Source organism: Bicyclus anynana, chromosome 15, assembly GCF_947172395.1.
Source record: "Bicyclus anynana chromosome 15, ilBicAnyn1.1, whole genome shotgun sequence".
NCBI lineage: Eukaryota > Metazoa > Arthropoda > Insecta > Lepidoptera > Nymphalidae > Bicyclus > Bicyclus anynana.
In genome coordinates this window covers 15376077-15396261 of record NC_069097.1, presented here as the reverse complement: position 1 = coordinate 15396261, position 20185 = coordinate 15376077, and the positions used below count along the sequence as shown (strand labels likewise).

Genomic DNA, 20185 nt, shown 5'->3' with positions numbered 1-20185 from the left:
TTTAGGTCGTACGCACTTAATAACACATCGTATCGACACGGGTGACTCACCGCCCATTCGACAGCGTTACTATAGGTTGTCACCGGACAAACAGCGTATATTGTGCGAACAACTAGACGAAATGTTACAGCTTGGAGTCGTGGAACCTTGTGAAAGTCCATGGTCTTCACCAGTCTTACTTACACCTAAAAAAGATGGTAAACTTAGATTTTGTCTAGATAGTCGAAAATTGAATTCTATAACTCGTAAAGACGCGTACAGACTACCTTACGTTTCTGAAATATTAGACAACTTGAAAAACGCGAAATATTTATCTAGCATTGACTTATCTAAGGCGTTTTGGCAGATACCTATCGCTGAGGAGGATCGCGATAAGTGTGCGTTTTATATTTCTTCGAGAGGTACCTTCCGTTTTGTCACTATGGCTTTTGGCCTGACTAATGGACCTGCGACACAGCAACGCTTGGTTGACCTTTTATTCTATGGACCAGAATTTGAAAATATGGTGTTTGTATTTCTAGACGATATTATTATAGTATCGCCTACATTTGAAAAACACATGTCTCTTTTATTACGCGTTCTAGACAAACTAAAAACTGCAAATTTAACTATTAATTTTTCTAAAAGTAAATTCTTCAGACAGCAACTAAAATACCTTGGCTACGTAGTTGATTCTAACGGTTTACATGCTGACCCCGATAAAATTAAAGCAATACTTGACTACCCTACTCCAACTAACCGTAAAGAACTTAGACGCTTTCTAGGCACAGCTTCATGGTATCGCAGATTTATTCCCAACTTTAGTTCATTAGCTTCACCTCTTAATGAGTTAACCTCACAAGGCAAAAAAGCACTTCCTTTCTCTTGGACCACTAAAGCCGAGGAATCCTTTCAGAAACTAAAAGACCTTCTTATATCCCCTCCCGTACTAGCTTGCCCTCAGTATTCTGATCCATTCTACGTGCACACTGATGCCAGTAACTATGGAATCGGTGCGGTTCTGACCCAAATGCAGAATGGTGAGGAAAAAGTTATAGCGTATATGAGCAAATCTTTAAGTGCTTCTGAGCGGAACTATAGTATCACTGAGCGGGAGGCACTAGCTGTCCTGACAGCCTTAGAACACTGGAGGTGCTACTTAGATAATGGTGTAACGTTCACAGTTTTTACAGACCATTCAGCCCTCAAATGGTTCCTAAACCTGAATAATCCTACCGGTCGCTTAGCTCGTTGGGGAGTCCGATTGTCGTGTTTTAACTTTATAATTAAACATCGCCGGGGAGCTGATAACATCATACCTGACGCACTATCTCGAGCCTGTCCTATAACAGCTATAGATACGAACACATCGCTGGATGAAGTTCGAACCACTGATGAGTGGTATCTCAATATCTATAATGGCTGTCAAAATTCTCCGACTTCGTTCCCTAACTACCGGGTTGAAAATAAACGTCTTTTCCGTTACATGCAAGCTAAATGCGTACTACATAGAGAGTTCGAATGGAAAGAGGTAATACCTACTGAACAACGCGAAAGTATTATTTCTAAAAATCATTCAGAACCGATTTCCGGACACTTCGGTGTGTTCAAAACATTTAAGCGACTAGCTTTGAATTACTACTGGCCTGGTATGCACCGCGACGTTACGTACTTTGTATCGAGATGTGACGCGTGCAATGCGCATAAACACGCCAATCATACAACTCTTGGAATCATGGGTCAACCTAAAAACTGTAGTAGACCATTCGAAATGATAAGTATAGACCTAGTAGGTGAACTTCCAGCAACTAAAAATCAGAATACATATCTATTCGTTGTAGTATGTTGTTTTACTAAATATTGCTTACTTTTTCCTATAAGACGCGCTACAGCTAGTATTATAGCTAAAATTCTAGAAGAAAAAGTATTTCACGTCCATGGGATCCCTTACACAATCTTAAGTGACAATGGAAAGCAGCTGACCGCCAATATTTTACGTGAACTGTATGAAACCTACAAAATCCCTAATGTACTATTCACACCTAAATATACACCCCAGGTAAACACGGTTGAACGCTATAATAAAACGATAATGACTGCAGTATCTACGTTCATTGAAAACGATCATAGATCTTGGGACACTAACATAACTAAGATACAATTTGCACTAAATAGTTCGGTCAACTCGGTTACGAAATTCACGCCATCATTCTTAGTGTACGGGCGAGAACTGATAAGCTGCGGATCTCAATACAACGCCATCGATACTTACACTCTCGACGAAATAGTTTATACACCGCGAGATGATTACGCTGAAAACTTAGGTGCATTACGTAAAATTTTTGATAAAGTGCAATCATCGTTACTAAAGGCTCATTCTCGAAATAGTAATAACTACAACTCAAGACGGAAACAAGCTGAGTTTAACGTAGGTGACATTGTGTGGAAACGTACTTATTACCAGAGTGATAAGGAAAAAAGGTTTGCTAAAAAACTCGCTCCGAAATACATTAAATGTCGAGTAGTTAATAAAAAGTCACCGCTTGTTTATGAATTAGAGGATATAAAAGGAAATTTTTTAGGAACTTGGCACATTAAAGATATTAAATTAACTAATTATAAACTATAAACTTAGATACAGAAAGAACGTTATTAATAATTTAAAAATATTTTTGCACTTAATTTAATCTTAAAACCTTACCTTAAACTTCAAACACCTTAAACTACGTAAATTAAATAATCACCTTATAATAAAACTACATGATCCATTAACAACATAATATACATATGTAAATTTCAATATAAAAAAAAACCTCTTCCACACTCAACAAATACTACTTACTATAAATTAACTAAATAAATTAATGTTATCCAATCTTAATTATATTGTTTAACTACCTAAGTTACACCAAAGTACTTACCTGCTACTGTTAGGAACAACATCTATCCACCTGTCGTACGAATATTACATTATCATAGGTATGTTATATTCATTGAGTTGCAATCTTGAGTAGGTATTGTTTTATTAAATACTCACTCTGAATATTAGGGTCTTACGTCTTGACTATTGACTAAAAGACAGTATGAAAGGATAATATGAAAGAGATGTATGGAAATGTGAATGTAGGGGAATGTATGTATGAGGAAGTATGTAACTAGGCAAAGAAAGCACTCTCGAAGGGTGGAGTTAGTCGGATTTTTTCCATGGAGTACAAAAATCCTACGTTTTCTGGCGGGGTACTGTAACGCTATAACTATAAAATAAGGCAGTGGTTTGCACTGAGCCTATGGGTCCGCGCGCTAGATACCTATTTGTAATAACTGAACGCACTCGCGCACAGTAAATACGATTTCGCACGAATGTTTTACTTCGGCTGCACTCGGGAGGAGCGACGCTAACCGACCGCACATAAAGTGCGAGGCATTCATATACCTGCGTCAGGTGCCGAACGTTGTGATCAAAGATTACATGGTTGTGACGTCACGTTAGTGCCAAGTACATAATTAACTTTGGTTGGTGTTGGCCTCCTGGGCTCGAAACCTAGGGAAACCCGCTGGGGTGAGTTCCTATTAAACTTACTAACTTAGCTATTGTAAGGCTGTTCGGTGCTCTGTAGTGTCTGTCTCAGTCGCTGGACTTGGACAGGTACTACGTGGCAAGACGGAGGGCACGCTCTAATGCCTCTCTTGCTCTGGGGTTCCAGGTTCTCGCCTTCTCGCCTTCTACGCCTTCTACGCCTTCTGCGCCGTCTTCGCCTTCATCGCCTTCTTCATCTTTCATCCATCTGGTCTTCCTTCACCAGCGCACGCCGAGGCCTAATATTACGGACCCTGGAGCGGGAACCAGACTACTTCAGTACTTTCGTTCAGGCCAGTGACAACTTGTTATAAGTTACCTGACGGTGTAAGGCGAGTTTGAAAAAAAGTAAAGTCTGAACCTTGATTTATAACTTGAGAGTTTCATTTGTATACCTGCCTACATCTACCTGTGGCGGGCATAGCCCACTGCCACAGCAACTTTTAAGAATACTATTGTTTATGGTTCCAGACAGCGTTCGGTTGTAAGATTTCGCGACGAACTTGTGTTTTTATGATACCCCAGCTCCTGTGATGTAATAAATGTTATTGGTTATATTTATTTAAAAATAAAAAGTACATTAATATACGGAACATGGACTTTTCTTTACAACTATAGTCAATGAATTCCAAAATACTATATATAAAAAATAAATTCCAAAATACTATATTATAAAGCTGAAGAGTTTTTTTGTTTGAACACGCTAATCTCAGGAAGTACTGGTCCGATATGAATAATTCTTTCTGTAATAGATAGCCTATTTATCGAGGAAGGCTGTAGGCTATATATTATCCCCATACTTCTACGGGAACGGGTACCACGCGGGTAAAACCGCGCGGCGTCAGCTAGTCAAATGACTATGACCAATCGCTTAACTTACTCTCCAAGACACGGCGATGTACCTTCCCAGGCTGCATTCAGAACTTCTAGACAAAAAACAAAGCCTGACAAGTCACAAGAATTGATAGGTTAGCTATGTTGATCCAATTTAATCAGTCCAATACATTTGGCGAAGACTGTTAGTCGGAGAGACGGACACGCAAAGGTTCGAAAAAAGCAAAAAAAGCCGAATTAAAAAACTAGCGGTGTCTAACTTAATACAAGTCCGAGGCAAACGTTTGGCACGTAGGCAATAAGTCAGCGCGTGAGACAATGAGCTGCCGACAGCGCCGACACCGTCGGGAGCGCTCGGCTGATTTCCCGCGGGACGCGCCGGCTCCGGAAGGTAAGTGTAATGTTCTTGATGACCATTGATATTATAGAAAAAAAAACAAAGATTGATACATTTCTGTGCTAGACTATTAGAACGATAGCTGAAACTGACTGAAAGTTTCCAGCCCTAGAGCTAAATACCAAACCAAAGTATGGTTTCAATGATCTAGATCAAAGTTCCCCAAACTTTTTTGTATCGTAGTCCCCTTGCCATGTTTTTCCGTGTTGGGAGACCCCCTACTTATCTGATATTGATTTCTTGTAAATTTCTAACTATAGTGAAGTTTACTGTTAAAAACTTTTCTCAGGTTTTTACAAGTTCAAAATGTATTGCGACCACAAAGCGAATATCAACATCCTACAACTTACACAATTTTATAAACATAAATATTTTTTTTACTTCATAGGTACTTTTATAAATGTAAGTATGATGTAAGTAAATATGTACTATCAGTGTATGTGTTGAGATCCACTATCGTGGACTCCCATTTTCATTTCATGGACCCCCAAATTGTTTTTCGCTGACGTAGTCCCCTTGCAGGTTGTCATAGACCCCTAGGGGTCGAGGGGCCATTAAAATGGCCTGTTGCAATATGTAATTTGGTGGTTACAAATGGATCTGGATCTCAGATTCTGAAAAAGTTAGGAGCCTGATATTTGGGTAAATGATATTTCAAAGTGTTAGCTTCGTTATGTTCGTTATGTTTTACAAAATACACAATTTGTAAAACTTTTCTCGATAGTTTATTTTTTTGAAAAATACATATTTCGCTCACATTTTGCTTTCAATCTTAGGAAAAGCAAACTTATTTTCTTAAATTTTTGTTTTGTATAGAAAATTAGGTATATATCTTGAACATGGCCATTTTGTTTTTCGTTATGTTGTTTAATTTACTTGCAATTAGGTAAAAATGGTTTTGGCGCTCACGTCATAAAATTTGCGTCGCGCGTCAATCGCTCCGTGCTTTTCACTCACCTGAAAGTCATAATTCGGCGTCTCGTTTGCGCTTCGAATTTTATCCATATCGTACCAACGCGCTGCGCGCTCTTAAGACGTCGGTCCGGGTCATTATCAATAACATCTGATAGTGGTCGTGAATAAGCCCGCCGAGCCGTCACAGAGCAGCGTGATGGGCCTAAGCTCTCTCTCCTATAAGGAGGGAAGCCTGATCCTGTATGGGGTCGTTAAAATGGCCTATTAATGATTACTGCATATAACCCTATAATATATCTGTGCTACATTCTAACCCTGTATATCTGTTCAACATTGTATCAATGTTGAACAGATATACAGTTTCTTTTAGAAATATTGACACATACGATAGCTGGAAGAGCGGGGCTGATACTAAAGTCGTTTTGAACATGTTAGGATTCCCTGCGCGTTAAGGAAAATGGAAAATCCCCAAAAGGATTGCCAAAACTAAATAGAACTATCTTTATATTTCTCAGTTCCATTTCCGGTTTACTTTTATCTCTATTTATTATATTTTAACGGCCTCCGTGGCGCAGTGGTGTGCGCGGTGAATTTACAAGACGGTGGTCCTGGGTTCGATTCTCGGCTGGGCCGATTGAGATTTTCTAAATCGGTCCAGATCTGGCTGGTGGGAGGCTACAGCCGTGGCTAGTTACCACTTTACCGACAAAGATGAAATCGATTAGCGGTAGGTACGTCTTTGTCGGTAGGGTAACTAGGCGAAACAACCAAATCCTGACCAATTCTTATGAAAAAAACTCAAAAGAAAAAAACAATAAAAAAAAAAAACCTATTTTAGCATCTCTCTCTATCGCCCGCTGAATGACTAAGATTTGTTATAAGGCCCATAATTATATAATAACCAAGTCGTAATGTGTTTTAATTTCAACACATTGTTTAAACTTAACATTGCGTAACATAACTTTATGGTGTGTTCGACACTGCGAACTTGCGAAGGCCTATTACAGTGTAAGCGCAGCGCAGTGCAAAGCGCAGGCATCAGATGTGGCACCGTTAGCAGGAATCGCAACATCTACTGCGCACAGCGCAAACCCACATCATGATGCATTCGGAATTAATAAGGCCGCTCACAGACGTGCGTTTTAACTGAAATTAAAGAAAATATCTTTTTTATATTCTTTACAAGTTAGCCCTTGACTACAATCTCACCTGATGGTAAGTAATAATGCAATCTAAGATGAAAGCGGGCTAACTTGTTAGGAGGAGGATGAAAATCCACACCCCTTTCAGTTTCTACACGACGTCGTACCGTAACGATACGTACCAAGTGATATCGTCCAAAGCCTCCCACTAGCCAGACGACCTCAATCGGCCCAGCCGGAGATCGAACCCACGACCTCCGTATTGTAAGTCGCCCGCGCATACCACTGCGCCACGGACGCCGTCTTCAATACTACATTATGTACCTAACACATATATGTGGCATAACCTAACAAAAGGTCGCTCAGCATATTATTAAGTAAGTATTATGTTTTAAGTAAGACTTGGTCTTACTTAAAACATAATAGAAATGGAATAAAATAACACAAGCTGGAATGTATAAACTGTATTTCAAATAACTTATTACTCATTCTTAAACAAATCGTTACTTTGGTAGATGGATAATACATTAATTAAATTTACTTCACGCCACTTAATCACATGTCCGCCCCTTTTTCATAGAGTATATACCACAATACCAAACCAACCTCAGAATAAAACCATAATCATTAATAAACAGTACAGATTAAAACATTTATCTGGAAGAAGGAGTTTTTATATGTTGTCTTATGTATTTATAATTATTTAAATAATTAAAAATCTAACAAACATAAGTAAGACCAAGTCGCAAGTCTGCAACCAGCCTGCAGTGCGCTGGGAGCACAATGGCCCATAATAAGTTTCTGTTGAAATTTAAACCGCGCGCGTTTAATAACGCATTGTGCGCAGATGAGAACCTATCCGTGTTCTTAGTACGAAACTCGCAAGCGAGCCATCGAACCGGTCTTGTATTATTCAAACTTATAGTACTCATCTGGAAAATTAGTAGAATAGCCAAGCAAATTCCTGGCCCCTAGTGATATAATTGTATTGTGTAGAAGTTTGAAGGTGATAATTAAATTGCAATTTGTTCTGCTAGATTGACATACTCGTATTTGTAAAAATGCGTGTGCGCTACGAGAATTAAATATTATTAAAACGAAAACGAATATAAAGTGTTACGTCACCGACACAGGAAAAAGGATGGCAGCGGTACCTCCCCTAACCCTAGCCACAAACGATCAATCATTCACACGTTTCTGTAGCACCCACGACTATAATTGATCGTGTGTTGGTCACTGCGTACATGACTTCTATAGTATGCCGCGTGGGTACTGCCGTTTGATTTTTAGAAACGTGAGAATAATTGACAGTCAATGGCGACCTTTAGGACCAATACTCTTGAGAAAACAACCTACTTTATGTTTGCATGGCAGAACTCTCCCTATTCTCTGAGAAAAACATTTGCTTTGCGTTTCGATATTTCGTAACGACGCGTCGATGGTAAGTTACACCTCGTGCTAGGGGTACAGGTGAGCACTGAAATAACTCTTGTTCAAGTGTCAGCTCAATCAGTTGAGCTTTCCTACTTGTAACCAAGAGCTTTCAATTATAGATTCTTATAGTTTCTAAAATAAAATTAAATAATTTGCAAAATCTATTAAAAAGTTTAAGTTTATTGGCAGAACTAACAGAATTTCAATTATTTTTAATTAAGAAGATGTTCGTCATAATATCTATACTAGTATTATAAAGCTGAAGATTTGTTTGCTGAGAAGTTTGAACGCACTAATCTCTGGAATTACCGGTCCGATTTGAAATATTCTTTTAGTGTTAGATAGCCCATTTATCGAGGAAGGCTATAGGCTATATATTATCCCCATATTCCTACGGGAACTAGTAGGGTATAGTTTATACGGTAGAGTTGCAATTATACTTATTCGGATCATTATTATCATACCTATTGCAACCTGCAGGGACAGGATTTCCTTACAGAAATGGTGATAGGAGTTTAGGCCCACCACGCTGGTGTAATGCGGGTTGGTGGGCTTCGGGTGATAATGCTTGATTCCTTAACGATATATTTTGTTCGCATTTCATTGAGTCAACGAAAGTAGTTAAGTATATTAATAAGAAATAATAAATATATTAACAAATAATAAATAAATACACATATACAATGTCGAGTTGTGTGTTTATGAACTTTGAAAACTATTTTAGAATTTAAACTATCGTGAGTGTCATTCATATTAATTGGTTATGAAAAACGGCTAAAACTCACGTGATGTTAGGTCGGAGTATGCTGGACTAGTTTCGAACCCATACGGGGCCCTTAGTCATTAGCTGGTTCTTGCATCGCGGCACGATTCAAACTGCGAACTGCGAAGCGGCTGCGCGACGCGCTGCTGCTCGCATTGCGCGCTCGGAGAGGGGTTGAGTGGCGGGGAGTAAAGGTTCCGTTACACTCTCCGAAGGTTCATTAATGATAGACTCGTCTTCTTGTAAGCAAACCGAACTAAGTAGTTAGTTCGGTTTGCTTACTTAAATACTCCGACCTAATATCACGTGAGTTTTAGCCGTGTTTCATAATCAATTAATTTAAAAACTGTAGGTATATACATAAATATACAATGAAATTAAACATGAAATTGTGCATGTGTGCGCTTAATGGAGTAGCTCACTTTTTACGGTGATTTTGTAAGCACGTAACAAGTCTATAGTGTAAAACGTCGTTGATTGAACCAATGAAATAGTCATAATGTAAAATACCTAGAACATCGAAGTTAACAATTAACTATAATGTTTACATGAATGTAACATAAACTTTCGTATCAGCAGGAAATGAATTGTTCAATGTTGTAGTTATTTTAAATAAACCTTGTTATTGTGCTTCCACGCCTCAGTACCCGATCTCGTAATACGATACTTTTTGATACAAGTTTCTCTAATGTTATACAAACAAACAGTTTTTGGAAAGTAATTCTAGTTTAAGTCAATGATTGTTATGGGATTTTTCTAAAAAAAAAAAAGAAATATGTACCAAAAAAAACTTTAGATTCCGAAAAACAGCGTTAGTCTCTTTATTTAGGTGTTTTAAAAAGTGTTGTTTAATGTCATAGTGCTTAGGTCTATAACCAAAACATTTATTCATTAATTTGGCTACATAAATACCTATTGTGAAATGGTGATAAACTAAAGGAGAAACCTGGCTGAGTTTGTTGTAGCCTCTTCTCGGACCTTTGGAACCCTCGTAACTTTAATTTTAAGTTTTCTACTGATTATCATCATATATATTTCTTCTATTATTACCACCATTAGATTAAATTAAATTTTGACATATACCTGACCTTTCAAAAGTGCTTGTAAACGAAACCTTTATGTTTATCAACGTATTGTGACATTGAAAATGGGAAGACACTGCCTCCTGTAACTCAATAATAACTAGTGCAGGAAGCAGGGCTTCAAACTAATTGTGATATGCAGTTTTGATAAATAAAGATTTATTATTTATTTATTAATAATCTACAAGTAACCGTCCTCTAAGAACTCCTCTATCCAGCCCCGCACTCTCTCCTGCACCTCTGGGCTCGGCTCATAAGGCAGCTCAGAGAGGCTCAACTTGCTAACGTCCAGCCCAGAATCCGGTGGGAACAGAAATATCGAAGTGTACAACGTCCTAATTAACCCGTAATCCTTCCACTCCTTGTATACCTGTAATAAATTTACAGCGCGTTATTGTACTGTATGCTTAGTATGCGTTAACGACATATTTCGCATTTGTCCAGATTTTTAACGTAAAAGGGTCAGCTGTTTAAATTTGATAAAGTCAAAGTCAAAATTCATTTATTTCAAATAGGCTTAGTTTACAAGCTCTTTCGAAACGTCATGTAATAATATTAAACTTAAGATAATGGTGATAATAATTATTCGAAAACTTAAAATTAAAGTTACGAGGGTTCCAAACGCGCCTTGGTCCGAGAAGAGCCCACAACAAACTCAGCCTTTCAGTTTATCCTTTTTTAGTTTATCACCATTTAACAATAGGTATATAAGTACCCTGTCATGTAATACATTTCATTTCCAAGCAATTTTGTTAGGCCTTTTTATAGATTTAAAATTTTGATAGGCCTGGTATCAGCCTAATCCGGCACTGCACTCGTGGCGATGTGACCAAAATTACAATGTTAACTGGGCAATAACTACTACCTACTCAATGATATCCACGAAAGGCTATAAATAGACCCCACTTTTTGCTCATAATTTTATATCGATTTACACTAAAATGTCTTGGAACGCTATTCAGTTAGCAATTATCCATTGTGATCTATAGACATACTCGTAGACTATGGCTTCCATTAGACATTGGTTAGTAATTTTGATAAGATAACAATATAAATAGTAAATAACGAAATCAAGTGACTTGAGAATTACTAACAATAGTAGTTAGTTGGTAATTTTCGTACATCCACTAAAATTTCTCAAAGTTAGTCAATAGGCATGCTGTGCTTAAGCATGAAAGTAATATCAAACAAGGGTTGCCTGGTAGAGATTACTTATAGTAATAAGGCCGCCTTTGCATGCTTAGTTTAATTTATGTTTTTAATGTTTCAATTTATAATTGTATTTTTGTGTGCAATAAAGTATTTCTTCTTCTTCTTCTTCATGAGAATACGATAGTTTCACACTATCATAGAACACTCGTACTTACGTAATGAATGCTACGCTAAAATCTATCGGTGTAACATGCCAGCATATGATAATTTATTACACTTTTATTACTTTACTATTCGTTTAATCGTAGATTAAATAATAACATATCTAAGAGATTTATAGACGAATGAGTGTGATATTACAAGTAGGTAGATAACAAGTATTTTATTATAATCAAACTAATTCTAATACCAGATCGATGGAATCATCTAAATAGCTACTTTTTTTAACGATTAAAATTGATTGATTAATTCACTGACATGCACAAACCTTTTCAAAATCCTTCCTGGGGTATACATCCTCAATATCCATGTCAAAATATTTGAGATATCGTGTAATAGTTTCAAAATACAGATCCTTGAGATGTACCATGTGTTCCCCCCTGAAGTCTTTGCTGGTGGCCGAATATATGAAGAACAGCAAGTCTCTGAGCGGACAGCCATAGTCTAGGAGCTGATAGTCTATTGTTATAACTTCCACAGGCTCGCCATCCTGAAGACAAGAAAGAAGCATAGACAATAGAGACAACCATTGTTTTATTAAATTAATTTTATTTAACCACACCATTATTGGGGGGCCTCCAAAATTAACCGAAACATAGAGACAAACAACAAACGATCTGATTTTCTTAAAGATGAGAGATGCCCGAAAAATATGTCTAAATAGTTTTTTTCTTATAACTACACGTAACGAATAAACTCGAAAATTATTGGACCATGCCATGGCACACTAAGCGACCGATTAGTAATACGTCTATTTAACGAACATATTATTATTTTATTAAGTCGTGTTATTGTTGTACTTCGCAGACCACTTTAGGTATATACTTGCAGGTTGTTTGCTTTTCTGAACTTTTGAAGTTCAACAATGAAGATAGAACGCCACTTTTAGATATCGCATCATGTAAATAGCATCAACGTAATTAAATGGCCCAAACCTCTCTCCTTGTAGGTGGAGATTTTGAGTAACGACCCGTTTTTAGATTGAGAGTAAGAATGCTAATGTTTGAATCTTTACGACAACAATACAATAAGGTCCTACTTATGTTTAATTTATGGCTACAAAGGCCCATTGGTTAGTTACATTCTTAAAACATTTTTAATTTTAACTTACATTTTCCTTTACTAATATATTGGCAAAGTGATAGTCCACATGCGAGAGGCAGCATCGAACAGAAGTTTGATCATTATCATACATCGGATATTTCTTTATGGCAATCGGGAGATAATCCTCAATTCTTCTCTTTGTTTCACCTCCTAATAGATTTGCAGTGTACAAAAAGATCTTCTCCATCAAACCCTTCCAATCATCATTGAAATTGAAAGGGGATTTTTGCGTTTTTATCTTATTTTCATAAAATTCCGGCATACGTTGTTCGATCACAAATGATATCCCGTGAAACTTTCCCAATTCTTTGATAGCGAGTTCTATGTACTTCAACGGTAGTATATCGAATTTCCCGTAAGTCTTGAAACCTTTTTTGGCTAGGTTCTCAAAAATCAAAATTTCTTCGTTAGATTCTGGATAAGCTTTTGCAATTTTGAATCTATCTTCATCCGGCACTTTTGCCGAGTCTTGCAAATGCGTGACAACTTTTGCTAGATCAATGTATACAAATAATTCTTTACGAAACATTACTTTGCTATCTAATACTGTTATTTTTTCAAACGGAATTTCCTTTTTAACGAATAAGTTGGTTTCTTTTTCACCATCAGTAGTTTTACCTGTAGAACGAATATGCTATTTAATTACAATAACGCAGTTCTTTTTGCAGGTTATATAAAATTTCCCAACTTCTAACAACCTCTACCTCTCCAAAATATTTTATCCAACTTAATTTGTACCATTTTTCCTTTTAAAGTCACGACTACATAATTTCATTGAAAAAAAATGTAGTTGTGAAATTATATAAAATATATTTAATCAAAGTCTTTTTTTTGTAAATAAAAATAACTATTTTACAAAATTCAACGTTGTATAAAACGTCAAGCAGGTTTCCTTATTTTCCCAAAAAAAAAACATCGCACCTACCTTTGACATCGATCTCCAACAAGACTCCCAGGAAATTACCTCCGTCAGTGTTGAAGTTTCGTTTCACAATTTCATAATATATGTAGCCCTCTTTCTTGGTGATATTTTCAAGATGGTTCTCTAGAACCAAGTCGAAATCTGTTCTACCATTAGTATGAAAATGAATTTTATCAGCCATTTACTTAGCACCAGAAGTTTCACACTTTTAACAAAATAGTAGCCCCCAAATGTACTAAATTGTCGGCAATATATGCGTATATAATCGTCGATAGTGTGAGTTACCTAAAGGTTAATACATAAGCGCGATCATCCGCAGCTGTTTATACTACTAGCGTACCTCTGGTATTGTATTGTGTTTGATGATTATGCTGGGAGGTTGCCCATAAATACGCTGGTTAACTTCTTGAATCGTTTATTGTGAGAAGACCGAACAACAAGAAAGCGTTAATCACCACAGTCGGTGCGTGAGTCCGGAGGCCCGGCAGTTGGAGCGGCCCCCCACCCCGCGTCCCCCGGACTGGTTTAAGTATGTGTTTAAGTATGTGATGGTCGGACAACCTCGTCTATGCCATCAAAAACAGCACTTGTAAAATATACCAATTCTCGCAACTCAGTTGTTCTACCGTAAAAACTTATGAGATCCATGTAATACCAAATCGGTTACTATAAACAATCCGTAATTAACTAAGATTTTTAATATTGATTTCAGAAACACTGATTCATTCACTGCAAATGTAACTTTGTAATCCTATATATTTATATAGTTTATAAAGTTATTTATGCAGTGTCTAGGAAACTGGACTGAATATTTTTTTTAATTTTCCTTGATTTATACACTAAACACTAATTGTATTCGAAATTTGAAGCTTCTATGTCTGCTGGAAGTGAAGAAAAGTTTTGATGATCAGTCAGTCAGTAAGTGACAAAATTAGCAAAATTAGGAAACTTTGACTAGTTATATTCTTAAACTACTTGTTCAAATTCAATGATATTTGAAATATACGAAGTTACAGGTGGTCGAAAATGGCTTGAATTGCTTCGAGAAAAGTATGATACGGCCGTGCCGCTTTTTTTGCTCGCCTTGACGGGGGCACTGTCGTGCCTCTAGATCTATTTAAATCGTCGATTGCTCTACTTTAATTTTTGGGGACTTTTCTTTCCAGCGACGGTTTTACACGTGGATCGAAGTTGTTAGTTCCAGTCATTGTCTGATAGTGATTGAAATCGAGACAAAAACTATTATCTACCTGAGCCTGACCTATCAGGCTAGTTTTTGCACCCATGTCGCAAATACTAAAAGGCGAAAGATTTAACATTATCGTGAACCATCAAAAAATAAGATATTAGTTGTATTTTACTACCTACTTCTAAAAAAATAAATGAACGTAATCGGACTTCTCTTGATAGTTGCAGTTACCATTTTAACATTTTCAATTTATCCCCCTCTTTTAAGTAAACCGTGCTGATTTTTGGGGTAAAAAGCATCGCTTGACCTTTTCCGTAGTATGAACTCTAATCGCATATTTTCATTTGAATTCATTCAGCAGTTTTAGAGCATTCAGAACTGAAAAAAAACATCGGACAACATAAAATACTAATACGTTTTGAGTTATAATATCCAATAAAAAAATTCAAAATTAACCTGTCACAGTTTTTTTTAATGGGTTAAAAAAAAACATTACAAAGGCAGTCTTCTGGATTTTCTTCCGCTGTTATTTTCGTGCGGTTAAGAACTCTCTTGTGTTCTTAGATCAAAAACTAAAAATATTTATAGTTTATTGAAACATTAGATAAGAACTAGCAAATAAGTTTATGTGTGTGTGAGATAAACTTATCTTTCTAATGTTTAGCAATAAAATTATTGTTTTTAACTGTCTTTACAAATGGAGGAGGTTTTTCGTGATGATGATGATGATTTCGTTTAAAATCTGACGTCATTGATGGTTTTCTATCATGGTGGTGTGAGTAAAGATGTATTGCATTTCAGAATTCTACGATTACCCTGAATTAACACATAGGCTACTTTCATCGGAAATTCCATGGTTCCCGCAGGATTTGTGAAAAACTGAATTCCACGCGAATGAAGTCGTGGGCGTCCGCTAGTATTATATTCAGACTAAATCTTTAACCAGCACCGTTAACTAAAATTAAATTCGTCGTAATCAACCCAGCTATAATCTATTCGTCTGCAATAAATTGTCGATAAAAGGTATCGGACCTTTTATCACCTCCAATCCGAATAATTAAATCGGCATTAAGTAAAAATAGTTATTGTTAATTAATTACTGATATAAAAGTCGTTAGACGAGTAGTTAAATATATTAGTCCTTGGGTATAGGAACTATTTATTCATGACCATAATTATCGCACAAACTTTGAGTATGTGATATTCATGACGAGTCGAACAAAATTTTAAACGTAGCGAACTATAGTCGTGGGGAACATTTTCGTCCCATACCATATTCCTAACTTCGGTGCGTTCGATAACAAATAGGCCCCCTGAAATTTGTTCGATAAAATTGCAATTTGATTTTATATATTTAGCTATTCTGCTAAATTAAGCTTTTACAAAAATATAAAAAGACCATTCTTAGTTTGTAATTTCTACTTTCATAAAAAAAAATCCAACCTAGGAGCTGATTTTGCCATAAATACAAGTCGAATAAAAAAGTCTGTTTGAAGTCAATTAAAAAAGCAAAATGTAACAAAGTAATTAAATTGCAAATTTTTCATGTCTTTATACTCGTATTACTTACAAAATATCAAGGCATACATCGTCAACTGTCAATCGTTTTGAATTGAATTTAATATAGTTATTGAAAACCATGCATTACCAACTGCTCGACAATAATATATAATATCTATCTATATATATAAAAATGAATTGCTGTTCGTTAGTCTCGCTAAAACTCGAGAACGGCTTAACGGATTTATCTTATCTTGGTCTTGAAATGTTCGTGGAGGTATAGGGAAGGTTTAAAAGGTGAGAAAAAATCAAATAATTTCCGGGAAAACCCTAAAAACTGCACTTTTCTATTTAGGTAGGGGTAGGGGTAGGGTAGGGGTAGAGGTATAGAAGGGTAGAGTAGGGATAGAGAATAAGTGCACTTATGTCAAAACGAAGCTTGACCGGGTCCGCTAGTTCTTGTATAAAAAATAAGTAATCTACAAGTATCCGTCCTCTATGAATTCCTCTATCCAGCCACGCACTCTCTCCTGTACTTCAGGACCCGGCTCGTAAGGCAGCTCAGCCAGACACAGCTTGCTTACGTCCAGCCCAGAGTCCGGGGCGAACAGGAATACCGACGAGTACAACGTCCTGATCAAGCCGTAGTCCTTCCATTCTTTGTACACCTGTAAAAAAATATACCAAGCTATGGTATTGGGCTTGCAACTACTAATGTCACGCAAAGCTACGAGACGCAGTACGCAAAGCCAACAGATAATAAAAGAACGGAACCTCGCTGATGCGACTTCGCCTACGTCTAAATTGATCCTGGGTCACTGGTATTAACGTATTTGCGACTGTTGACGCCACACAAAGCCACCAAATTTTGCCACGCTACGCAAAGCCAACAAATAATGAAAGAATAGGCCTCTCTGATACGAAGTCCACGTCTAGATTAGTCCAATTCTCATAAGAATTCCAGTAAGCGCAACCCTAGCACACAATCATAGCATATGTTTTCTGTGTTAATAGCTTAAGTAATTTTACGTATTGTATATGCATAAGTTTTTCATATTTTATATCGAAATTTTCTTTTGCCTGTTATTATTTACTGATAAATTCACAAACCTCTTCGAATTCCTTCCTAGGATATACATCCTCTATATCCATGTCAAAATATTTAAGATATCGTGTCAGAGTCTCAAAATACAGATCCTTGAGATGTACCATGTGTTCCCTCCTGAAATCTTTGCTGGTCGTCGAATATATGAAGAACAGCAAGTCTCTGAGCGGACAGCCATAGTCTAGGAGCTGATAATCTACTGTTATAACTTCCGCAGGTTCGCCATCCTGAAGACAACAAGGAAACGCATAGTCAAAATATTATCTCTATCTGTATATCAGAATATCTATACTAATATCATAAAGAAGTTAAGTGTGTGGTATTGTAGGGGTAATCTCTGAATCTACTGCACCGATTTTGAAAAAGATAGGAATATTATACTCGTATTCTCATAGAAACGGGAACTACACGGATGAAACTTGCGGGGCGTCAACTAGTTTCACATAAAGTTAGTCTTGCAGCAATGAAAACCTCATTGTACGCATGCTAGCAGACTAAGAATGGATGAAGTACTAACAGATGCTCAGAGTTATTGTGATTATGAAAGAGAAAACAGAACGGGCCGAAAAGAAAGAGAGAGATAAATAGAAAGTCAGTAGGAAGACTGCGCTATGCATTCTATGGCTCCGTACTGACCGGCAGTTATTCGAAAAAAATAGCGATGGAAAACTAGCTTTATAAAAAACATGTTGATTACAGGATTCTTATATTATGTTCATCAAAACTAGTGAAAGACTATTCCAGAATTCCCGAGTGAATGAGTGTATCAAATGAAATATGTTTCTAAGTGATAACTTTTTGACTTACAATTTCCCGTACTAAAATATTGGCAGAGCGATAATCCACATGCGAGAGGCAACACCGTACAGAAGTTTGATCATTGTCGTACACGGGATATTTCTTTATGGCAATCGGTAGATAATCCTCAATTCTTCTCTTTGTTTCACCTCCTAATAGACTTGCAGTGTACAAGAAGATCTTCTCCATCAAACCCTTCCAATCATCATTAAAATTGAAAGGCGACTTTTGCGTTTTTATCTTATTTTCATAAAAGTCCGGCATACGTTGTTCGATCACAAATGATATCCCGTGAAACCTTCCCAGTTCTTGAATAGCAAGTTCCATGTATTTTAACGGTAGTATATCATATTTCCCGTATGTTTTGAAACCTTTTTTGGCTAGGTTCTCAAAAATCAAAGCGTGTTCGCTAGATTCTGAATACGCTTTTGGAATTTTAAATCGATCTTCACTGGGCACTTTAGCTGTGTCTTGCAAATGTGTAACAACTGGTGATAGATCAATGTATACGAATAACTCCTTATGAATTACTTCGTTTCCATTTAATGTTATTATTTTTTCAAAATTAATTGCTTTTTTGACGAATAGGTTAGTTTCTTTTTCACCATCAACGGCTTTACCTGTAAAATAAATATACCTATTTTAAAATTTCACATTGTTTTGTGGTCACAATCCTCTGAAATGGCTTAAACGGTTTAAATGATTACTTTTGTGAATTTGAAAGGCATTAAAATATGACGTAAATTACTTATCCCATTTTTTCAATGGTGGTTTCGTTATTTTTGTATGGAAGATATTTTATACAGCAGAACAACCTTTGCATAATCACCTAGTATATCTTCTATCTAAATTAATAATGAGAAAGTACCCAATTGTTATATCGCAAATATTTATTAAAAAGCCATATTAAAAATAGAATCCAAAATATTTTATCTAAGAGTTGTATAAATTTTTTAATAAATCGTTTTTTGTTATCACAATGAGGTTAGGGCCACAGTCAAAACAAGAGAGAAATCACACATCACACAATAAAGAGAATAAATCCAACAACATCATTTTCAACTAAGTCTACCTTTAATAAAAATAAAGTTTGAAAACGTCGTGCAAGTTATGGTTTACTCAATTTCCTACAATTAATAGCAATATTTTGGTCCTTTAATATAAACATGTTTACTACCTTTGACATCAACCTCCATCAATTCTCCGAGGAAATTACCTCCGCCAGTGTTGAACTTTCTGGTAACAATTTCATAATTTAAATAACCCTCTTTTTCGATGATACTTTTAAGAGATTTCTCTAAAACTCTGTCTTTGATATTATCAATTTTGCTATTTGTATGGATACAAATTTTATCTGCCATTCTCCAGTCATTTACTTAACGTCTGAATTTTCCAGTTTTGTAACAAAGTTGGTAGCTCTCAAATGTGTTAATTGCAGGCAAATATACAATCTGCGATAACACTTGAATTACATAAAGTTTAGTACAGAAGCGCGGATAACCGCAGTGGCTAACTTTTTCAATTATTTTACTTATTCATACAGTTTATTTGTATACCAAAAACCAAGGAAAGTAACAACATAACGAACAAATAAAAATATATACGGTCGAATTAAGAAACCTCCTCCTTTTTTTGAAGTCGGTTAAAAAGAGGAATAAGAAGAAGTAGGAAAATATTCAATTGTTCTGGATCGCGAAACATAATTTTTATTCTTTTTGTTTTTTATTTTTTTTTCAAATGTCTGTAACAGCTTGTGTTACATGCATGTGCTTTGAAGATAATGGTACAAATTGTTTGTCCCAGACATTGTCTGATAGTGATAGCTCCATATCGTCGTCTTCGTCGTTATCAACCCATATTCGGCTCACTGCTGAGCTCGAGTCTCCTCTCAGAATGAGAGGGGTTAGGCCAATCTAGTCCACTCCGCTGGCCCAATGTGAATAGGCAGACTTCACACACGCAGAGAATTAAGAAATTTCTCTGGTATGTAGGTTTCCTCACGATGTTTTCCTTCACCGTTTAAGACACGTGATATTTAATTTCTTAAAATGCACACAACTGAAAAGTTGGAGG

General features: G+C 36.4%; 3 protein-coding genes across 3 annotated transcripts; 1 reads left to right on the top strand and 2 right to left on the bottom strand.

The window, feature by feature from the left end:
- The first annotated feature begins 1477 nt into the window (after positions 1-1477).
- On the top strand, positions 1478-4149 carry LOC112042863 (uncharacterized protein K02A2.6-like). Its single transcript, XM_052885924.1, has 2 exons — positions 1478-3538; positions 3684-4149. The coding sequence occupies exon 1, from the start codon at positions 1631-1633 to the stop codon at positions 2606-2608; it is 978 nt and encodes a 325-aa protein (XP_052741884.1). The 5' UTR covers positions 1478-1630; the 3' UTR covers positions 2609-3538; positions 3684-4149.
- Positions 4150-10304: 6155 nt separating this feature from the next.
- On the bottom strand, positions 10305-14041 carry LOC112045632 (uncharacterized). Its single transcript, XM_024081899.2, has 4 exons — positions 13524-14041; positions 12606-13216; positions 11763-11984; positions 10305-10493 (listed from the first exon to the last, which is right to left on the bottom strand). Exons 1-4 carry the CDS (start codon positions 13699-13701, stop codon positions 10305-10307), a joined length of 1200 nt encoding a protein of 399 aa, XP_023937667.2. The 5' UTR covers positions 13702-14041.
- Positions 14042-16688: 2647 nt separating this feature from the next.
- On the bottom strand, positions 16689-19473 carry LOC112045631 (uncharacterized). The gene is made up of 4 exons (XM_052885940.1): positions 19329-19473; positions 18182-18732; positions 17419-17541; positions 16689-16877 (listed from the first exon to the last, which is right to left on the bottom strand). Exons 1-4 carry the CDS (start codon positions 19471-19473, stop codon positions 16689-16691), a joined length of 1008 nt encoding a protein of 335 aa, XP_052741900.1.
- Positions 19474-20185: the final 712 nt, after the last annotated feature.